Source organism: Alternaria arbusti, assembly GCF_024043155.1.
Source record: "Alternaria arbusti strain BMP 1465 chromosome Unknown scaffold_9, whole genome shotgun sequence".
Lineage (NCBI taxonomy): Eukaryota > Fungi > Ascomycota > Dothideomycetes > Pleosporales > Pleosporaceae > Alternaria > Alternaria arbusti.
Window position 1 is genome coordinate 738,056 of NW_026249949.1, and position 21,777 is coordinate 759,832.

Below are 21,777 nucleotides of genomic sequence, written 5' to 3' on the forward strand. Positions count from 1 at the left end.
AAACGCGATACGAGCCTCGCATCATTTTCTTCATTTTCGTACGGTTATACAAGGCCTCCAAGGGCGCATCCAAGGAGGAAATATTTGCGCATTCCACCGAGGCTACTCTGCTTGTGCAGTCTTGGTTAGGTCAGCGTTCGGCCCGTTACGTTCACGATACTCGACGGGCAAGTCCCCAGACGTACAGGGCTGAGCTGGTCTTACTGCGCCGACAAGGGGGCGGGGGCGATCATCTCCGCTGCATGCTTAGCAGCTAATCAAACTATCGCATTCTCGCCAAGCTTTGCTTGTCAAGCCTGTCAGCGTTCGCAAGGGTCTGGACAGCGCAAGATATGCCGGGGTGTCCGCGACTCATGGTAGGCTGCCTACCTTTCGACGGGTTTGCCCCCTCGCATAATATGCTGTCCAACCGGATGCGGCTGGGCTTACGGGACCGGCGTGGAAAGGGATGAGGTTGAAATACGGCGGGCGTCGCTGCCTGCCGGTAAGCTTGAATCCAGTCGTTCTTTTGCTCCAGCACCATGGCGTCCATGTCTGGGTCGAAGCCCAACTGGATGAAGCCTTCCGGCTCTTGGAATATCTTTGCAAGCCCTCGATGGATCCGGATCGCGCTGGGGACGTTTGTGATCGTGTCGACATTTGTTTTTCTCGCCGTGGAAACGCGCGCGTTCGACCACATTTCTATTCCGGAGTTTAAAAGTCACAAAAGCGACAGCGCCGCCAAATCAGAAGAAAAGAAGGAGCCGATACCACAACCACCGCCCTATGTCAACGCCAACATTACTCTCGACAGAGAGGAGAGACTAGCATACGTCACGTTTCTCTCCGGAACCGTTGATGCGGGCGATGATCTGGAGGAGGACAAGTACTTCCAAGCTATCCGCATTCTCGTCTGGCAGCTCGTACACAAAGAGGAGACTCGCACGAAGCACGATGTCGTCGTCATGGTCACACCCAGCGTCTCGCAGGCCCGGCGCGACCGCCTAGCGAAGGATGGTGCCATCGTCCACGCTGTCGAATTCCTGCACACCGAAAACGACAGCTGGGTCCACGCTGAGCTACACCGATGGGACGACGTTATGACGAAGCTACGCGTTTGGGAAATGACACAGTACGACCGCATCCTGGTGATGGACGGCGACTCGATGCTGCTCAAGAACCTCGACGGCGTGTTCGACGACCCAGGCGCCCAGCTCCTTGCCACCAAGCCCACGAACGAAACGAACCTACCCTCCACCTACCTCCTCGCATCCAACTCCGAAGTCTGGGACTCGACCCATTCCTTCCCACCCGGTCACGGCACCGGCCTGAAGAAGGCCGGCAAGATGAACGCCGGCTTCTTCATCCTCGCACCCTCGCTCGACGCGTTCAACTACTACAAAGAACTCCTCAACACACCCAACTCCTTCGACCCCCGATACCCCGAACAAAACCTCATGAACTTCGCACATCGTTGGGACGGGCCGATGCCGTGGCGGGAGATCGCATACACTTGGAACATCCGTTGTCCGAACGACGTGGATATCGCCAAGGGGCTGGTCAGCGTTCACGAGAAGTGGTGGAAGCAACCGTATATTTATGAGAATGCCAAGACGAAGCAATGGCTGTTGACGAGGCGGTGGGAAATGAAGGGCTGGTATGATGCTTTTGAGGGAGCGAACTTGACGCGTGTATGAGGACTTGCGATAGCATAGAAGCGAGGCGCTTTGGAGTTAGTTGTTTGGTGCGATAATACCCAATACCATATCATGTTCATTTCAAGATCACATCATACATTTCATGGCCCATGATGCATAGCTTAGAGTGATGTTTACTTCACGGCGTTACTGTATCGAGGGGGCGAGTTAATGAAGAACGGAGGAATATATTATATCAAGCGCTGTAAAGACATGCTGCAATGCCAATCCATACGTGTAGGTCGACCCAGTCAACTTACATCTGCTTAGAAATGCTATCCATACGGTCCTGAAGCGATCGCATAGCGTCATTAATGATAGTCATCCGCCCCTCCGTGATTTCCGCGCCAGCCGGGATGCGAGGCCTCAGTTCGGGCTTCCGCTCCATCTCCTCAGCTAATGCCACCATATCATCCTTGATCTTCTGCTTCTCGTCACGATCGATCTTGGCTTCTTCGATCTCCTTTTGGTACAACTCTAGTGCAAGTGTACCGATGTCACCAGTTTGAAGCGCGTTGTGGTACTCGAACCGTTTTCTTCGCACGTTGTTCTCTGCCTTGGCGGCGTTGATGGTGCTATCGTCCACGGCCTGGAATATCTTATCTTCGACTTCTTTCAGAAGTTTCAAAACAAATTCGACGTCACGATGTCGTGCGCTGTAGGCGGCGATTTGCTCATTTGCAGTACCTTTTGGCCGGTCTGGATCCTCTTCGCCGCTAGCAGTGGACTCATGAAGCTGGAATATAAACGCATTTTCTTGATCCTTCAGCTCTTCCATTTCAGATGAAGGATCTTGTTCTGGAGTGACCTGGTCGATCTCTTCGAACAGCTCAAGTACCCGCTGTGTACTGAGGTTCGTCAGGCAGCCTGCACGCAGGAGGTTGCTGGACCAATACAACGACGTTGGGTAAGAGAGGTTCGCGAACGAGAAGGGATCTAAGTCCCCTTCGGCAAGCATAAGCGGATCCCACTTAGCTAGGTACTGGGGGTCTTTTTCAGTAAGCTTATTGAGGTCAAAGACCTCCCCTTCCTTTCGAAAACCGATGTAAGCATATCGTTCTGCCTCATCAAGACCTTCTAGCCCCTGCAACTCTCGGGATGTCACAGGTACGAACACCCCGTGCTTTCGGTGTTTCTTTACGAGGACAAAAAATCGATCTTTGGGTACCGCTTGGCCAAAGATGGTGGGTGTCATTCCTTTTTCTCCAATTTCACGAGGAGATGTGGTTGCTTCGTGTACTATGGCTCGAAACAAGTCACCTAGCTTGAGCCGGCCAATCTCCGCTTGTGAGAGGAGCCGGAAGTGCTTGGTGTTCGAAGCTTTAACAAGATAGACCGCCTCAATCCGCTCACCGGGGAATTCGTCAATGATTGGGCCATCGAAGCCAGGAGGTATCGCTCGCCATAACAGTCTGTCCATGTCGGCTTCGCTACGCGCATGTCTGGCATAAGGTGACCAGGTAACACGTCTACCCCTACTAGGCCGAGCCCCTGCGTTTGTTCTTGCCATATCTGTCGTCAATATGTGTGTTCAGATGCTAAAGCCGTGAAGATCCGAAAACGACTTCCGTGGTTGAATTGGATTGTAGTTACAGGTCTAACCGGTGTGGATGCAGGGGGGTTCTTCGTGGGTAACACCGCAAGTGTGTTCACATCTATAGTTTCATGCAATGGTCCGTGAACATTGCGATGCACATATTTTGGCTCAGTGAAGCAGGTCGTGCTCTGTGAACGTGCAACGTCGCTGCAATCATATTGCTACTTGCTGCATAGCGAATCAACATATGCCATTCACTCAACACCATTCAGACTGAGTGAATAGGGTGGCGAACACATCGGCAATGTAATGGACCGAAAGGTACCTAGTCGCCTAACGTCGTCGAAAACCGTCCCAATGCTCGAGTCCTTTTCTTGATGTCGACCCGCGGCATCATGTGTTGGGACAGTATCTACTCGCGACTTACAGAAGCGAAGCCGCAAGACACTGGAGACCTAGGACTCATGTATAGAAGACAAGCTTTGACCACAATGTAAAACTAAACAAAGGAGTGCATTGTTCTCGCTTACATCTACAGTCTCAAATACCTAGTCTTCCCTTCGCCTCAGACGTAGCCCCTCCATCATGGTCAACATTGAAGATCACTTCGAAGAAGTCCCTCAGTATGAAGCGGATCAGACTGGAAAGACCAGAAAGCGAGCGCTCGAATGTGGCGAAGACAATAATCGCGATAACAGCGAAAGATGTGCAGCTAAACAGGGCAGCAAAGGCGTCACACAGAACATGCGAACAAAGAAAAGAAGAACGACCGGAGAACCGCCTCCAGATATATATCGAAGCCGGAGAAAATTGTCTTCGTCGTTAGAAAAAGGTATAAAAGACGTCGGAAGTGTAAACATTCCAATGGCTAACAACGATACAGAAACGCATGATAATTCTACTCGAGGTTCACCTCTGGAAGGCCCAGAAAGTGCGAGCATGGAGAGCATGGCAGACATCGAGCAGCTGTGCGCCAACGAAGCTGCCGAGATGTTCATCTTGAAGAGGGCTAAGACTGAGGAGGTGGACAGCAGCCCGCCTGTAATGTTGATGAAGGTTCCATACAAGCTGGCCACGATGATCCAAAACCAGATCTCAACCGGCCTCAAATACCGGCGCGAAAAAGACTTATCCATACCGAAACTGGACCAGGAATTGAGAATGAGCAGGCTGTCGCAAAAGTCCGTCGAGCATCGTTTGCAAGGATTGCCGAAGCTCAGTGGAGGCCGAACGCCGACTCCACAGGAAAGTCCTACGGCTGAGCGCTTGCACCGAGAAGCGCATGAAATCAACCAGAAGATGGAAAAGATTGAGCAGAAAAAGAAAACTCTATCGCGCGACATTGAGCTTGCCCGTAAAGCATGGGAAGGTGTTGCAGTGGTAGTAGAGAAGAATTTGCAGGATATCTTTGTCCGGTGCGGGCTGTTTGAGGATGATAAGGCGGTGAGTGTTCCTCCCGTCGCGCAGAGGGTTGAAGGGATGAGGGTGGCAAGTAAGCCTCCCATCGTGTCACGCTTCGATGAAAAGAAGGATTCTAAACCCCTGCCTGGCGAGAATGAAGCCACGACGAAAGCAGCAAAGGCGGGAGAGTTGAGCGTTGGTCAGGCCATTGCTATCGTGAGAGAGGCCAAAGCTCGGAGAGAGAAGCACGAGGCTCAAAGACAACACGACGAACATCGTAATACTTTCCGACGAGGACTTCTCGCAGCACGCGTTGCTGCTGCTGCCGACCGACCGGATGCACCCGACCGCCTCATAGAGGAAGAGTTCAGCCGCGACTATGTGCGCGCTGGAAGCAAGCTTGCTGAAGTGGTGACACGCGCAGAAGCGGCCCATGAAGCTCAGTTAGTAGCTGCAGCAGAAGCAGGAGTCTCCATCATAGGCTCGGACGATGACAGGGAACCAAACTTCCCATACGATCTTGAGGAATACGCAGCAGTCAAGAAGCAGTGCCTTGACCGAGACGCCGTCCAGGAATGGATTAATGCCATTGACGCTAGCTCCAAACCCAACCTGCGGCCTTTGGGGTACTTACTGCACATGGCAGAGAAATGGAAACGGGCAGCAGAGGGAGATGACGACGTCTCGAGCTCAGGAGAGGAAGCAAATCCGGATGCCGGCGTCGAGCCCCGCAGAGAGATGCCACAAATGCAAGACTCCGTGCTGAAGCCGGCATCGAAAAGTAAGTCCTGGCACACGGAGCCGTACTGGAGCTTCAGCGACTGCGCGGAGGGAAAGAAACGGCGGCGAATCGACGACTGGACACGCAGGATACAACAACCCGTTGGATAGGAATCACTATAGACCTAGTAATGAGCATTCGAATGTATGCACGTTCCACCGAGTTCCACGTGTGCGAACATGGTGATGGTGCGCATGAGCGCGATCTGTGCAATTTCGATCACGTCATCAATTGATGGCATGGCAGATCTAAGCCCAGAACAGTTAGCGGCTTGGCGCGCCCATCAAAGGGAAACGAGTGCCAAACCTCGCGATCTCACGAGCGCATTTGCATCATGCCTTGCGCGTTGTACGAGCAGTTATTAATATTGATACTACTTCCACCGTGGCTACAGCTGTTTCATGCTACGTTTCTCCGTAAACCAATCGTGTACTCCTTGGCCGAATCGCAATCGTGGGATGTCCGCGAGGTGAAGAGCGACACGCAAATGCATCCAAATGCACGAAACCGGGCGCTCTCAGCTTGCGCATCCCAAACCTCTTCTCCAAATCCAGGCCATCATATCTAGAGACCACATCAGGCCTTCGTGGCACCGTCGCTATCGTCGACCGAGCCTTGACCAGCTACCTGTGTGGTAGCTTCTAATGGGTCAGTGCTAGTGTCTCTCTTGCGGTACAGCTGCCTCGATACATGACCAGTAAGATAGCCATCGAAATCGCGCATACACAGTGACGCGACGATCGCAAGCACCCCGATAGCGACAGCGAAGTAGTATACGTAGGCATACGATTTGGAGTAAGCATCGCTGATAGCTATGTTGGTGGTGCGAAGCAGCTCCGGTGTCATGCCATCGATTTCTAGAAGAGCTGTTTGGTTGGCGGTCGCGGCAGCTGTCATCAGCGCGCCTAACGAGCTTTCCGGCAGTCCATCCGCTAAAACGCGTTGAGGTACTATGGATGCAAGGTAGCCCGGCACTTTATTCGTATAGACTGCGATGAATGCGGCGGTAAAGATGGAACCGAAGATAGTGCGAGACGCTGAGATCACAGCTATCACCAGTCAGCAATGGTACATTCACGAGGATGTAAACGAAGAACTTACAGAACGCAACACCGAGGTCTTGATCCGAAACTACATACTGTACGACAATCGCGGCGATGACCTCACCCCACCCAATGGTCCAACCCGCCAGAAACGAAAAGGCAATCGCACGAGCTTTGTTTTCCACCGTGATGCTGGCCATTGCACCAAGGAAAGCAGTCATCCAGATCGAAGACACCAAGATCTGGTATCTGATGTGGCCAATCCACGACATAAGAGGACCGAGGATGACTATCCCGCCCCAAAGACCGAATGCAGCTGTTGTTGAAAGCCATGCGGTCTCTTCCCAGGAACTAACAGTGGAACCAAAGATATAGACAACTTGTTGTGGCCACATGACAAAAAGCGCGATATTGATGACACCGTAAGTCGCGGAAATGACTTCCAGACAGGTGAACCCACGTATGTCGCGGAAGAAGCGCATTGGAACGATCGGTTGCACCGGCGGTAGGAAGACCTCGTAGAGGATGAACGCGATGATGGCCACTGCACCCGAGAGCAAAAGACCGAGGATCCTTGGAGATGACCACGGCTGTGCAGGGCCGCCCCAGGAGATGCCAAGCAGGAAAAGAGCCAGACCAGCTACCAAAAGGGTGACCCCTGTCCAGTCGACCTTCTTGAGTTCGGCGATCTTGCTGGACTTCTTGCCGTGAAGCTGGGTATAGGAAGGCGGATGGTAGAAGAAGAACCACAACACAGCGCCGGGGACTGTGATGATGATTAGCAAGTCAAGATGTCGTGATGAATGCTGACTCACCCATCATCATAATGTATATGTAGAAGATCCATCGCCAATCAGCTACCTGAACCAATCGCAGACCGATGTATGCCCCAAAGCCCGTTGCGATTACGTTGGGCACGACGACTAGAGCAGTACCGACATATTTGTACCTGTTACTTACGAGCTCGCCCGCCAGGAGTGGATACGCTGCTGGCACTCCAGATGCGATTCCCATAATAACTTCGGCTCCAATCAACGTCTCGATAGATTGCGCTGTGGCCGCGACGATACCACCAATGATCGCAAGCATGCATGAACCCAAGGCAAAGTTCCGTCGCCCAAAGCGATCGCTGAGGCGACCGAACAGCAAAAGCGAGATCGGCTGCGATACAGTCCATACTGTACTGACGAGGGCAACATTGGCGCTTGGCCCGATGTCTGCGTTGACGGAAGATATCGCAGCAGCTAAGGCTTGGAACTGGAAATACGTCGCAAGTACAACGATTCCAGTTCCAGAGAACGAGCCCACGATCCTTGCACTGAGGAAATAACCATGTCGTAATTTGGAGACGTCTGTTGAAAGTGCTTGTGATCGTAGCCGATCTGCTTCTTCAGGGTCGAGGGAGATGGGAGATGTGACGGGTTCTGGATTATGCTTCTCGGGCAAGGTGTCTGGGAAATTGTTGTTGCTATCGAGGTGAGACATCTTGTTCAACGAGGACATTGTCTAGGGGTGAGAGAAGAAAGCATGGGAGGTTAAGGTGATGATGAAAACGAGTGTAAGTGTATATAGGACCAAGAGCTGTACTAGAAAAAGTTAGTGTCTAGATCAGCATAGCTATGGGCTTGCCTGAGACTGCCATAGCTTCCCCTCTCGCACAGTCGATATCCCGATCGCCAAAAGTCCTAGACATGCAGTAGCGCATGCAGCACCGTTCCAGGAACATTGACCCGCAAGCGCAGTGGCCTTAGCATACAAGCCCATTTCAAGGGACTTCCGTTCTCAGCGAAGGAGATTGTACATGGAAGTGGTCCACAAGAATGGCTTCGCCTCTTACGAGCTTTGAGCTTATGCTCAACGCTCGGACCGGTAACTGTGGCATCTGTCGAGTAATGGGCAAAACATGTAAGGGCTTTCACATGTGTTCTAAGCCAGGGTATACTGCATGTCGTTTCGTGACTGTTGGGATATTGATACTAGCCGCTGGCGTGGCTAATCAGCCATGCATCAGCGACAGGGATCTGTTGTGCGCCGATCCATGAGCTCTAGATCCAAGTGCTATTGATCTACAAGTTTGACAGACTGGCGAAGGACGCAAGAATCCATCGATGAAAGGTAGCTATTCTTCATATGCTATCGTGTATGATCATGTGCTACGGCTCACCATGCATCGGACGCTCAATCATCCGCTCTAAATTTTCTCTGCCTGATTGCATGTGTCCAGCCGCTAGTCTTGTTCAATGGCCTTTTGTTTTCTCATAGCTGACCTCATACTCATGGTCTATCTGTATGTTATGCGGCCCGTGTCGGCTCATAATGTTGCGCGTAGACCTATCATCGTCACCTAGAGAAGAGGTACCATCCAGATCTTCTCCAACACCAACAGCTGCTTTAGTTCCTGTTCGCGCGCTCAGTCTCTTCGACAAAGTTGCCCTCTTTTTACTGCCGATACCCTCCTCAAGCTCCATGTATGCATCACCGGACGCCTGATCGCCGGTACGCTTCTTGCTGCTGCGCAATGTCGAGCCAAGGTCGAGCATCTTCTCGAGAAGGGGACGCAAGGCCGAAAGGTTTGCAAGAATAACGCCAAGCCCAAGCTCAGCATGCGCCCATGCAGCTACGGGCATAGCGTAGTAGAGGAAGTCTGTTGTCGCGCTGAGGTTGAGTGTTACGGTGAGGCGAACGATGGCTGCTGTTGATGCGAATATGCCGAGGCCGAGGAGGGCGATGATGGATATCTTGACGCGGAGATCGATTTGGACGTTCCAAAGGAGTGGAATGGGACTATGCCACGATCAGTCAAGACACAAGCAAATACTTCGGGAAGACTCACATGATTGCGCAAAACCAATCCGAGAAGATTGAAACCGCAGAGAGCGCAAAGCTGAATCCAGTAATGTTGCTTTGCGCCTTGCAGGTGCCTCCTTCCACAGCCTTCCAGTTCATTGCAATTGGTGTGCAATGGAAGAACTCGTATATAGTCGTCGAGGCCATAACACACGCAACCGCCGCCATAATCGCATATATTAACCACTCATATGCCTTTTTGCCATTGGCGATGCGGAGTAAGGTGAAGCAAATGGCCCATTTGACGGGTATGGCAGCAAGGCAGAACATAGTTTGCATGATGAACCTGTACGAAGTCAATCATTGTCGAGCTTGCAGTCTGTGACATGGCAGAACTGACCACCACTGTATATAGTGAGCATGATTAACCTTGTGGATACGCTGCTTGACTTACAAACATAGCTGTCTGCTTCTCGTTGACTGTAAGTTCGTCGTCCCTCTTTCCACCTCCTGTGAAGGCGATTCCAAGCATACCCATCGTTGAGATGATGAAAAGTGGCTGTTGTTCATAAGCAAATGTGACATTGGTAGAACCCGACGTGTTCGTACAATTGCAGCTACCATAGACCAGTCATCTGGACCCCATGCTTTTCGAGAAAGTCGGACATGAAAACGAAGCGCCCAAGTGATGATATCGAAAGGAAGCAAAACAAGGACGGCCAATGCCAGCGAGGGGGAGGTAGGACTAGGCATAATGCTCGATGAAGTCTCCTCTCCTTCCCCATGACTACTTTATGTGCTGACAGTAGGAAAGCACCCGTGCTTCGTGAGTGTCCCCTTTCATGGATCCCTTGACGAGAGATGTCCAGGAAGATGAACAATACTGCTACCATCTTGAGCTTCACGCACATCCTCTTCGGAACCTGAGACAAGATCTTGCCTCTGAATGTCGGTAATCCCTCGTGCTGAGGCAATGATCCTGCCAAGGTTGCATCCTCCTCCTAAAGTAGCGCCTTGCAGCGAAATTCAAGTCTAACGACAGGGCCTGATGTGAATGTGACAAGGTCGAGCAGTCAGTGCTACCAATGAACCGCGCTTTGCGCATGTGACATGCGAGGATGCGGCATGGTCATGATATTTCCGAGTCCATGCGCCGCTGTCGGCCCCACGTCGCTTGCCACGCCCGCCAAGGATGCAGTATGTGCTACGGGAGGTCAACGAACCGAGAGAATCTTTGATGGCAAAACGAGTGACTAGATGAGAAGAGGGTATGGAAGGCAGTGGCTGGTCAATACTGGGAGGGAAGCTTGAGAGGGGAGCCTGACGCACAGATACTCCGGGCGGGGAAGGCGGAAGAGCGGCCAAAACGGGCTGTAGCGCGATATCCTTGAAATTCGCCCGCTGCCGGCACATTGCATGCCATGCAGGCACAACCGCAACCGGTATGGAGTTACAGTATATGCGAGAGCTCTCATGTTCTAGACAGACTTCAATTCTGAGGGCTAACAAGAAGTCCAGACGTTTCCGGAGGCAGTACCTGCAGGCTATCTGTAAGACCACCTGATTGGACGTGCGACCCGATGCACAGCAAATTTTGCAAGACTCATTGTGCTGTTAAGCCACCATCAACATTCAACACCTGTCCGGTGACCCACTGCGCATCGTCGCTAGCGAGGTAGACCGCAGCCCTTGCGTGATCGTGGGGGTGGCCGAATTTGCCGCGAGGAATAGAGGCTTTGACCGCGTCCGCTGCGGACGACAAGGCCCCACCAAGCGCATCCTCGAGCATTGCAGTTTGCGAAACTGGCAAAAGACATTAGAGTGGCCCATGCGATACTGGAAAGGGTGACTTACATCCAGGAGCAATGCAATTGGCGACTATGCCTTCTTTCGCAACATCCAGCGCAATGGTTCGCGTCATCGAAGCCACAGCACCCTTGGACGCCGTATACCCAGCTGGAACATGTAAGCCCAACGCCAAAAGCAAAATGATCATACGTTCTCGCGTGGAATAACTTACTGAGGCCCTGCATACCGATGTTGGATACCATCGAAGCGAGATTCACGATCCAGCCGCGCATACCATTGGGCTGCGGCGCTTGTGCCTTAAACTGACGAACGGCATATTTGCAGCCAAGGAAGACTCCTCGTGTGTTGATACGCATGTGGGCGTCAAACATATCTTCGTCGACTTGATCGATGGGTAGCGGATTGCTGGCCTCCGTGCAGATGCCAGCGTTATTGACCACTCTTTTAGGGCCACGATATCAGTTACTTCTCTTACTTGATCGTATACATGATAGCTGGACGAATACTCACATATCAAGTCGACCATATACCTCCACTGCTCGCGCAACGAGTGCCTCCCAGCTGGTGGCTACACTGACATCGGTCTCAACGAAAATGGCTCGTCCGCCTTTGCCGATGATCCATTCGTGTGTAGCAGTGTCTTCGCCCTTTCCAATAGGTCTAAGATCAGCGCATACGAGCAAGGCTCCCTCAACGAAGAACTGATGACAGATCTCCCGCCCGATACCTTGGGACGAGCCCGTCACTATTGCAACTCGGTTTTGCAGTCTCATGATGGATTCTTCGATGGAAGGACCAGTCAAAATGAAATGATATACAAGTCTGACCAGAGGGGCTGTAAGGACGTGAAAGCTTGCTCAGATCGCAAGAGACATAGCAGCCCGCAGTTCGAAAACCAAATTATCAAGAAGATGAGGCGGGCCAGTTACATGTATCCCTTCTTCTCCGCCGATCTGGCCAAGCCTATCCCCACCCGCGGGACATACCCATGTTCTTCCGCCTACGCGAAGGATCATTGTCACATGCAGCGCCCGGGATGAGGTATTCGCCAAACTATTGGTGTTTATGCAAGATTTGTTGGCATATACGCAGGCATAAAAGTATCAAGTAGGTTACGCTCGACTAAAGTGGGCAACTAGGCAGCGACAGTGCTATCTCAACCCAGCACCAACATCGGCCATGACAAGACCTTTGGAGAACAAGTTAGCAATCATCACTGGTGCATCGCGCGGTATATATGTCCCTCCTTTCGTGAACCCGATGAAGAGAAGATGCTGATTGACCTTCAAAAGGCCTTGGGGCTGCTTTGGCACGCCATCTGGCTTCCAAGGGAGCAAACATCGTCATCAACTACACTTCGGAATCCTCAACAGAAAACGCAACCGCGCTAGCTAAAGAGCTAGAAGTTAATCACTCCATCAAGACATTAGTAGCAAGAGTTGATGTTACTACACCCGACGGCCCGGACCAACTCATCGATGCGGCGAAATCGGCTTTCAGCAACAACGATACATTTCAGGTCGACATACTTATAAACAATGCGGCAGTCGTCAACCCAGCGCCAATGGGCTCAGTCGCACTATCCGACTTCGAAGCCACCTTCAACCTAAATGCGCGCGCTCCACTATTCGTCTTACAGGCTGCACTGCCGTATCTACCAAACGACAGATCCGGCCGTGTGATCAACGTCTCCAGTATAACAACCTCGATGGGTTTCTGGTGGCAGTCTTGCTACGCCGGCACTAAAGGCGCTCTTGAAGCAATGACAAGGGTCTGGGCTCGCGAGCTTGCCGAACGCTGCACAGTCAACTCCATCAATCCGGGTGCGATCGCGACTGGCATGTATACCAGCCTCCCGAAGGAGATGTTAGAAAGGGCCTGGTCGCTCAACTACATGGCGCCTTTGGCTGCGACGAGAGAAGGTATTGACTCGGAGGAGACGATCGCGGCGGCAAAGGATCTGGGTGGAAGACCGGCGTACCTAGAGGAGGTAGCGGGGGTTGTTGGCTTACTGTGCATGCCTGAAGCTGGGTGGGTTACTGGTCAGGTTATTGGAACTAATGGTGGTGGTGTAATGACGAAGGGGTAAGTCGCTGTGACCACAGGTAAAATATGCAATGTCGTTAGTGGCTACACGGCTGTTCGGAAAGTGTAGTGGATTGATCGAAGGCACTGCATGGGCTGTCGAACTTTAAGTACACGTTGTATGTATGACAAGTACTTGATTGCATTACCTTATAGCTCTACACACCTTGCTGTTTCGCTGAAAATAGATGAGATGTTCGAGAAGTGCTCTCTGACGTGGCGTAGATGAAGCCCATGTCTTCAAGATGCATCTGCGATGCAGCTAATGCAATACCGCTGCTGAGAAAGCTGAGTGCGCTTACGTTGATCAAGAAAGGCTCTGGCATTCCAAACATCGATCTGAACCTTGGTGAACTTGCGGGATAGAGTCGAGCAAAGTTGCACGTCCTCACCCTGGCTCTGAAATTGGAACTGATCAGGGAGGAGATTTTTGAGCTCGCTGAAAAGCTCTCTATAGCCCTTCTCCTGGAGTACTGCCACTTCCCATTCCACCTCGGCATCATCCTGCTTGCGCTTTAGATTGTTTCGCTGGGCAGTAGATGCCCACCGATCAGCATGAATCTCGTCATATTCCTCCTCTGCCTCATAAAATAGGATCTCGCTCTGGGCTGTGGCGATTTGCGCAGACTCCCAGATTGAATGAGACGCGTCTGTGGCTTTCTTTATAATGAGAGAAGGTGAGACTGCGTGCCCACGATTGGGTATAGTCGCGGAGAAGTTGAAAAGCTCACTGATATCTAGACGTGCGTCCTTGGTGGTCGCAGGACTACCGGGAGAAGGAATTAGTCGGCGAATCTCATTCTTGATCCACAGTAATGCTGTTCGATACTCTGGCGTAAGCTGGTTAGGGATCGGTGCTCGTGTGAAATCGAGGTCGTATACTGATTCTACAGTATCTGACAAGCGGCAAATGTTTTTCCTAACTGCCAACAATCGCGCAGTAGATTCCTCAGTAAGATGGCCACAAAGTATGCCCATATGCTCGAAATCTGGGCTGTGAACACGCAGTGGCTGCACTAATGACCATCCTGATAGCCGCTGTCTTCCTTCATCATCATGATAGTTAATCCTGAAAGGTTCTCCAATAGAGCGGAAGAGGTGGTGATCCTCGGGAAGGGACGCGTAATCGAAACTTTCGCTGGCGTCCATAACAACGTGACCACGCTCCACAAGTTCACGGAGTGATAGCCCGTCGAAGTATTGACGGCCTGGATGACACATCTCCGCAACTGAGCAAAACTCCGACCGTATATCGAGAATAATGACAGGTCGCCAACCTGCCAGCCGCAAGCCCCCAAGTGTGATGTCCCGATTTCCGCCCACGCCATCCGGGCTTAGGTCAGCATCTGGATTGTCGATAAAAGTCCAAAATACTTGACCGACCTGGTACCTGTCGCGAAGGCGCTGTCGTACTTCATGTTCATGGTCTGTTTGCTCGACCATCGCATCAGCCTCCACGATGTTGTCGTTGGGACTGAGGTGCTGCGTTGTCGCTTTCCCGCCATCTTCGTCCGTATCATGATCTGGATCAGCGCGAGCAGAGTTGATGGTAATTTTCTGCGAAGGATCGGGGTCTGAAGTGGCGGGTATCTCGTCATGGTCACGTGATGCTGGTCGATGAGTGGTAGGATCGCCTGGAAGATTAGTTCGTATATTTCCGACCGTTTGCTAGACTGTCTTACCGTTTTCGATTTCGGACTGGATTGTCATAGTGAAGCGCCAATAGAAAGTAGTTATCGGTCTGGGTTGCACGTCTTCGAGAAGCGACTTTGCTGCAGCGGTGGAGTTGCAGTTGCGGTCGCAAGTATAATGAGCGGCCGAATGATAGTGGAGGGTTCATATCCGATTTTAAGCTCCTCCACTCATTCATAGACTCGCGTTTGCTATGGCAAAGCTTGCGTGGACGCAGGGCAGACTGTTATACTCAGGTGGAAGCGCAAGTCTCGTGAACCTTGCTAGACCAATCAGGATCAACCGAAGAGACCCTAGCTCTAACTGGGAAGGGGTGAATATTCACTACGACTTCTGTACAGGGGTAGTGAAGAGGAACGTCGATCCACTGGCGCGCCATAATAGCTTAGTCAAGTACTTAGAGGCCGATCGAGTCGAGGATGTTGAACCCTGTATTTGCGCTGTATCTAATGACCTCTTTCATCATTGCTAGCGTAGAGAATAAAGGTATTCAGCTCCTTATCGTCTTCATTACCCAATCGACCTACGCCAGGAGGAGTATGCGCTGAAAAAGATGAATATGAACACGCATTCAGTTACTGACTTTGCATATATTGCATCCTAGATCAAATATACCACGAGCTTGCATATTTATGCCAGCCCGTATTAATCGACCCACCGAAAGTCCAAACGATCAATCCGCGTTGATTGCCCTGTTGGCGCTAGACAAGACGTAGGTGAAAGCAAGAATCCCGAACAGTTAATCGCACTCAACACAAGGAGAAATGGCTACTCGTATCCGGTCAATGCTGATTGGAAAAACAACAGTTTTCCGTTAAGATATTAGCGGGTAAGGCTTCAGACAGGGGTTCCAGAGTCCGGAAAGAAGAATACACGGCTGACCAAGACACTGTGCCTTGCATTAGAGCAAGCACCTCGACTTGTAGACAGCAGGTGATAGCAGCGAGCAGATTTTAGTCCCTATCGAGGAACAAAGTGGATTTCGCTTGCAGCTTCTCCATTCCCGTGGTGACACTGTCAAGCTCGGAATAAAGGTGCATAGCTTCAGTGCGCGAGTCCTCGTCGGATAATATCGAGCCCCTCACCTTCTGTTTTAGACGTTTGATACCCCGGAGTATCGTCATAGGACCCATGCTCTGTGAGTCTGCCTCCTTATGGAGTTTTGTGATTTCGTCCAATTTCCGCTTTTTGGAAGGAAGATTGACACCAAACAGGTCAGCGTCATTAGCCATCTCTTCCCATTCTATTCGCGCGATGTCTCGTGCAACCTGTATAGGGATAATTTGCATAGAGGCAGACTCACAGGCGATGCGGGAGTCTTGCTCGATCGCTTGTATGAGCGCAGAAACTTCCATGCTGGGGCGACGGTCCGGATGAATGCTGCTCGTGGCAACGAATTTGGCCGCAGTTGGTGCTGTCATCGAGGACAAAGTCTGCACAGTACCCGTTACGTCATCGGAGGCTGTATCGCCTAGTGAGATGACTTAATCTCGGAACCTTGTTGTTGTGATGTCGCGCCGGTCGGTCGGAGGCGGATTATTTGCAGGGTCTGTTGCCTCTCGCGCTTTGCGCTTGAGCATTGCTAGCAACCCCATGAGCTCATCGTATTCTCTGCGCTTAGACTCGGTTGATGCACCTTGTGGTCTACGGTATATCTTTTGAGTCGGCAGGTAACCACGGAGTGGCCCTGTGGTCCGATTCAGCAGCTCAGTCCGGAGCTGTTTCGCTAGTTTAATTGTAGCAAGAAGTCTTGCCATATCCTTAGTTGCGAGCCTGCCCTTAAGAACCAGAAGATCGGTGTACCTGCAAGGATGCTGGCAATCAGGCTGAACAATAGAACACTGATCGAATGGTTTACCACGACCAACATTCTCCGCAACTCTTACAGGGTCATATATCAGGCGATAGAGCTCGTGGTCTTCCGAGAGAGTAGCAAGATCAAATGGAGCAGCGTCGGATGGTAGAACTCCCATGCGCTCTATGAGGCCCATGAGCGAAAGTCCGTCCAGAATTCTGTTATTGCGACGGCCTAATTCGGCGACCATACAGTATTCCTCGAACTTTTCAACAACTATACCTGGCCGCGATTTTATGACGAAGATCCCGTAGTTTGTATTCACGAGGTGGTCTTCAGAACGCTCGTGAACGCCTTGATCAGTAGTCGGTTCGGCTACTATCATATCAACAAGGTCGCCAACGTTGAAGCTGCTGGAATGCACTGGCTTTGAAATCTGTTCCATGAAGTCGAAAATGATCTTCAAGCCTCGAATTGGAGCTTCTGGCTCCATATCGCGGATACGCCAGGGGAACGTAGGGTCAGCGAAAGCCTCTTCTATGGCATCGATAAGTCGTTGTTCAACAAGCCCTATTGTTGGTCTTGCTGTCGGCGGATTTGCTCGAACACCAACGGCTAAGGGCGTCGTTGGAGAAATGGGGAAGTGAACATGATCGCCTTCGTTCACTTGCGGTGGTCTAGGTTGACCGGTCTGCGCCGAGGTGGCGGGCGCAACGGGGGACGCTGTACCAGGATGAAATTCCGAAAGGTCAACCGGTACTGATACAGTGCCTACAAAACATCTGTTAGGATCGTTTACCAGAGTAACCAAGCGTTAGAGAACTCGACAACACCGTCATCTCATACAAAGTGAAAATCGAACAGGTGAACTAGTGTCTACATTCAGAGCGGAAACCGGACCTAACAACGGCCCCAAAGTAATGTGGACTGCTGGGTGATGGTTGTTCGATTCCTCCCTTTTGTGAGATGCCGTGTGACAAGCAGATCTAGATACAAATCGTGCACTAGGGGGTTTTTGACCGCGAGGAGAGACAGTCACTAACCTGGGACTTCGGAGCTGGCATTGGAGTTACCGATAGAACTATTGTCCTCGCCATGGCTGAAGCTGACATTGGTAATCTTTGCGTCATGCGACCCTTCGAGATTGACGGCGACGTTGTTAACGGTCGAAGTCTCAGACAGTTTCGAGGTACTTGAAGGCTGCGACTCATGTGTAGGCGAACGGGGAGTTGATGAGCCGGAATCTCGACCTACATGAGCAGTACGTTGGACTGCGTCATCTACGAAACATCAGTAAGCTGCATTGAGAGATCATGAACTGGGTGGGTCCTACCATAGGTGTCGCGATCAGCTTGCGCAGCCATTTTACGAGCGTCTCTGGGCCTTGGTAGTGGAGCAGTTTTGCAGGTACTGAATGGGTTGCGTTGGAAGGCGAACGTGGGAAATGAGCAGGGTATAAGGGCGTGTAAGTGATTAGAGCAGGGGGCGAGCGGTATTCTCTCATATTAAAGCTGCGGTTTCTGGGCACGAAAAGCTCGGAGCTTACCACTTATGGGAGCGGGTCGCAGGCAACGTGATTTGGTCTATGCACTCGCGAGGAGAAAGTGTTCCTTCACTGGAGAATTCGTTTCTCGTGAATCACGTGTAAGGAGATGCAAAGCCGTATGTTGAACAGAATTGGAAGAAGGCGCAATATTCGAAGTCGATCTCCAACACAGCTTCGGATTCGCTGTCGCTATTGAGCGCACATCAGATTTCATCCTCCACATCAGCACGATTGTACAGCTCAATAGCCAATCGTTACGCGTGACCTCCATGGTTCTTGAGGTCATAATGCGTGGAATCACGTACAGGACTGAGTGCACCGCCTCGCTAGCAGCTGCAGTAAAACGCACTTATGATCTTCTTTCCTGGATTTACAAAAAGCAGATCTTGAGATTAGCCATCAGCTTTGACTTGCTTTGTACGTCCATTCTTCTCGACATACGGACAAAGAGCACGTTTGACGCGCTTGGGCCATTGCCGGAACCTGGAATCGCGCACATTTACAGGACATACTACAAAGACAAAGGCTGCCATCGGAACCAAATCTCACAGTATGGACTGTCAAAGCCACGAAAACCACTCGAATGCTGCTGGAGGTGATGGTATTTCCAAGCTCAAGCCCGTGCGACAGCAGGATATGTCCCACACAAGCGCTGATTCAGAGCCTGATGGTACTCCTCCCCGAAGACGGAGCCTGCGGGCGGCCATTGGAAGTTCTGGTACAGATCGTCTTCTTGGCAACAAGCGACAAAAACTGACCGACGACCCCAGTCGCACGAGTGATAGTGTTGGACTCGTCATCGACAACATCTCCTCAAGCCCTGTGGCCCTAGGAAACGCGATGAAAAGTCACAAAAGAAGGGCGTCCGGCGAGATCAAAGATCGCTCGACAACGGGAACAACCCAAAGTGAAAAATCAGCGCCGGCGCCACTGCCTGAATCAAATTCAGGCGTTTCGGGTCTGCCATACGGCGAAGGACGACTTAGCTCAACGCTAGAGGAACGAGAGAATTCGCGCGTGACACATCCACCTGATCCCAAATCTACGGTCATAACTGAAAGATATATCGAGTCGATCATGAAAGAAAGTCCGCAGAGAGAGCTCAGGAAGAGCGGCAAAACGGAGAGAAAGGAAGATTGCCCGGCGTCAATGTGGGTCGGCGGAGAAGACGGTGGCCGCATGTATACTCGTGGACCGGCTCGCATGGTTAAGGTTACGGGTGCTGATGGAGAGGAAGGTACTTTGGCATTACAGCTCTCACACGAGCTCTCTCAGAAACTCCAAAAGCAAATCGAGTTTGGCCGCAAGTTTCGACATACACGGGAGGCGGTCGGGCGGCGATTAGACCACTTACTTGCGGAAGACGCTCGCTTGACTGCAGAACATTCGCACGCCAAGAGAGAAGCTGATAGTTATTTCGATGGCTTAGGAGAAAAGGTGCTGACACCAGAGGAAGAATCCAAAGCCACTGGTTTTGTGAAGCAATGCAACGACATAGCACGCAAGCACGCAGCCGCGAAAAAGGAACGGGAGCAATTACCACGATATCTTCAGGAGATACAGAACACCTGGGTGAAACTCGTGGAAGAGGTGAATGCCATCCAAGAAGATGTTTTCGTGAAAACCAAGCTCGTTCCTGCTACCACGGAGCTGGAGCGTCTTCCTTGGGAGCAGAGTCGGAATGGCGGGACGGATGTTGTCGCCCCAGGTTCCACTTCGCGGGTACAGAAACCAGGGCTGGCCAACATGAAGCAATCTGTTGAGGCTACGCGCCCAGGTCTTGCCATGCGCAATAGATTCACCAAAGCCGCGTTGGAAGTAGCCCGCGAGAAGCACGACAAGTACCGGCTTGAATACGAGAAAGAGCTTCAAGAGTATATCGCCAAGCAGGTCAATCGTCCAAATGTTGACTTTCGCATCGAGTTCAGTCAGAAGTGGCTTGAGGGCTGGCACAACGTCATCGTAACACTTGAGGAGGCCGAGAACGCTGCACAGGATGCGTTTGACAGAGCAAGAGCTGCAAATGTTACCGTGGCAGACAGTAGGGACGATGGAGTGCCAACCATTGCATACGACATAGAGTGGTGGGACAAGACGTCGCTGAAGCAGCTCGATCGCACTCGTATCAAAAGGTGGCAGAACGAAGTTGTTGTTGGTGTCTTGGGACCAACACACCCTGCTGGAAGCGATGAAGTAGAGCTCGAACAGTTGAGCAAGGCTGAACATCTTAATAAGCAGACGGAAGAGCCTGCGATCGATAATTCGGGTGGCGCTCCTGTGAACCCCTCAGAAAGGCAGCCAGTCGCTGGGTCTGAAGGTGTGTCGGCATTACCACCTCTCGCCTTCTCAAAGATCACAGCCACACCTTTCCAAAAATTAGAACAACTGCTCGCTGAAGTAGCAGGGGCTCTGGATCGCGCCAGTGAGCTGACCAGTCTGCAAGCACAAAAGCCCGGCCTAGCAAGCGCGGCTACTGGGGCAGAAGCTGATGAAGTCAACAAGCGAACTTCAGCGGTACTTGCAAGCTCTATTCCCCGTGAAGCTTTTGCGGACGTTGGCGCTCAGAGTCGTATGGCAGAGGCGATAGACAAACCGCGACAGGTGGTTTCGCAAGGTAACCCTGGTACGCAAAACACTGCCCAGAATCCCGAAGAGCCGCAGACGAGCAAGGGAAGGACAGAACAGGCTATCACTTTGCATCCAAAGAAGAGGCAAGATGGCGAGAAGATGGAATCGCAGTGTGAAACAGACCTGAAGGAATACATGGAGAAGTATAAAATCTCGCCGCCTCCGGTCTCCCGCAAGAGGGATAGAGACAATTCGCTCGACCAGCGCGACGCCATCATAACCGCTAGCGAGCGTGCTTACGGAAGCAGACGAAGACGCATCGACAAGTGGGGTAAATACATCCGCGGTGGTGATTGTTGAGCATCGTGTTGCCAACCCGAACGCTCCGATCGGGAGCCAGAATGCTCAGCACGATCGTGAACTTGTTGTAGTGTCAGGCCATCGCAGCGCAACGTCTTTGCTGCTTGCCCGAGTGGCTCTAGGCGGAAGACCTTGTAGCGGACGAGAGATGGATAGGGTAGAGCGATGGAAGTATGGGAGTACGAAGAGCCGTTGGGATTAAATGGCGACGAGCGAGGAGACGCGGAACTGACCAACGGTCGAGGGCGTCATATCACAACGATACATGGTCATTTGGTGTAGTATCGGAATGTATAGAAGACTTCGATATCGATTGTGTGCGTTCGGTACGACCGTGGGCCTGCCACTCGCGGGACTTTGCTGTTGCCAGCCTGGAATTCGGTAGGATTGGAGGAAGGGGCGCAGCGTATGAACATCTGGGAATGAGTTGGGGTCGATGTCGATGCTATGATGGGCGTATACAAGTAAACTGTTTGCTTAGTCCCAAGGATACGTGATAGCGTACTCGAATGACACGTAGGTGATCTAATCTTTCATTAGCATAACATTATAGAGAACAGCAACGATGTGCAGGTCTCTCATCATAGTAATTTGTGATAAGAAGCATTATCAAAGGCGACGCCTGCTTGAGGGGCTGCGGTTGGCACGAGCGAAACTTGTGGCGCTGGAAGTACTCATGTACAGCAGACGCAGATGT

General features: G+C 51.6%; 9 protein-coding genes across 9 annotated transcripts; 4 read left to right on the forward strand and 5 right to left on the reverse strand.

Annotated features, from left to right (window-relative positions):
* Nucleotides 1-521: 521 nt before the first annotated feature.
* J4E86_007163 (uncharacterized protein) lies at nt 522-1,676 on the forward strand (the record flags this gene model as incomplete). Its single annotated transcript, XM_051447685.1, has 1 exon — nt 522-1,676. One exon carries the CDS (start codon nt 522-524, stop codon nt 1,674-1,676), a length of 1,155 nt encoding a protein of 384 aa, XP_051301283.1.
* Nucleotides 1,677-4,152: 2,476 nt separating this feature from the next.
* On the forward strand, nt 4,153-5,505 carry J4E86_007164 (uncharacterized protein; the record flags this gene model as incomplete). Its single annotated transcript, XM_051447686.1, has 1 exon — nt 4,153-5,505. One exon carries the CDS (start codon nt 4,153-4,155, stop codon nt 5,503-5,505), a length of 1,353 nt encoding a protein of 450 aa, XP_051301284.1.
* A 466-nt stretch (nt 5,506-5,971) lies between these two features.
* Nucleotides 5,972-7,941, reverse strand: J4E86_007165 (uncharacterized protein; the record flags this gene model as incomplete). Its single annotated transcript, XM_051447687.1, has 3 exons — nt 5,972-6,444; nt 6,497-7,204; nt 7,254-7,941. 3 exons carry the CDS (start codon nt 7,939-7,941, stop codon nt 5,972-5,974), a joined length of 1,869 nt encoding a protein of 622 aa, XP_051301285.1.
* Nucleotides 7,942-8,675: 734 nt separating this feature from the next.
* Nucleotides 8,676-9,763, reverse strand: J4E86_007166 (uncharacterized protein; the record flags this gene model as incomplete). Its single annotated transcript, XM_051447688.1, has 3 exons — nt 8,676-9,222; nt 9,272-9,571; nt 9,684-9,763. The coding sequence occupies 3 exons, from the start codon at nt 9,761-9,763 to the stop codon at nt 8,676-8,678; spliced, it is 927 nt and encodes a 308-aa protein (XP_051301286.1).
* Nucleotides 9,764-10,828: 1,065 nt separating this feature from the next.
* J4E86_007167 (uncharacterized protein) lies at nt 10,829-11,807 on the reverse strand (the record flags this gene model as incomplete). Its single annotated transcript, XM_051447689.1, has 4 exons — nt 10,829-11,028; nt 11,080-11,181; nt 11,246-11,475; nt 11,545-11,807. The coding sequence occupies 4 exons, from the start codon at nt 11,805-11,807 to the stop codon at nt 10,829-10,831; spliced, it is 795 nt and encodes a 264-aa protein (XP_051301287.1).
* A 406-nt stretch (nt 11,808-12,213) lies between these two features.
* On the forward strand, nt 12,214-13,123 carry J4E86_007168 (uncharacterized protein; the record flags this gene model as incomplete). The annotated part of the gene is made up of 2 exons (XM_051447690.1): nt 12,214-12,265; nt 12,327-13,123. 2 exons carry the CDS (start codon nt 12,214-12,216, stop codon nt 13,121-13,123), a joined length of 849 nt encoding a protein of 282 aa, XP_051301288.1.
* A 236-nt stretch (nt 13,124-13,359) lies between these two features.
* J4E86_007169 (uncharacterized protein) lies at nt 13,360-14,829 on the reverse strand (the record flags this gene model as incomplete). The annotated part of the gene is made up of 2 exons (XM_051447691.1): nt 13,360-14,753; nt 14,802-14,829. The coding sequence occupies 2 exons, from the start codon at nt 14,827-14,829 to the stop codon at nt 13,360-13,362; spliced, it is 1,422 nt and encodes a 473-aa protein (XP_051301289.1).
* Nucleotides 14,830-15,764: 935 nt separating this feature from the next.
* On the reverse strand, nt 15,765-17,099 carry J4E86_007170 (uncharacterized protein; the record flags this gene model as incomplete). Its single annotated transcript, XM_051447692.1, has 2 exons — nt 15,765-16,282; nt 16,670-17,099. The coding sequence occupies 2 exons, from the start codon at nt 17,097-17,099 to the stop codon at nt 15,765-15,767; spliced, it is 948 nt and encodes a 315-aa protein (XP_051301290.1).
* A 2,202-nt stretch (nt 17,100-19,301) lies between these two features.
* J4E86_007171 (uncharacterized protein) lies at nt 19,302-21,080 on the forward strand (the record flags this gene model as incomplete). Its single annotated transcript, XM_051447693.1, has 1 exon — nt 19,302-21,080. One exon carries the CDS (start codon nt 19,302-19,304, stop codon nt 21,078-21,080), a length of 1,779 nt encoding a protein of 592 aa, XP_051301291.1.
* Between the last annotated feature and the right edge of the window lie 697 nt (nt 21,081-21,777).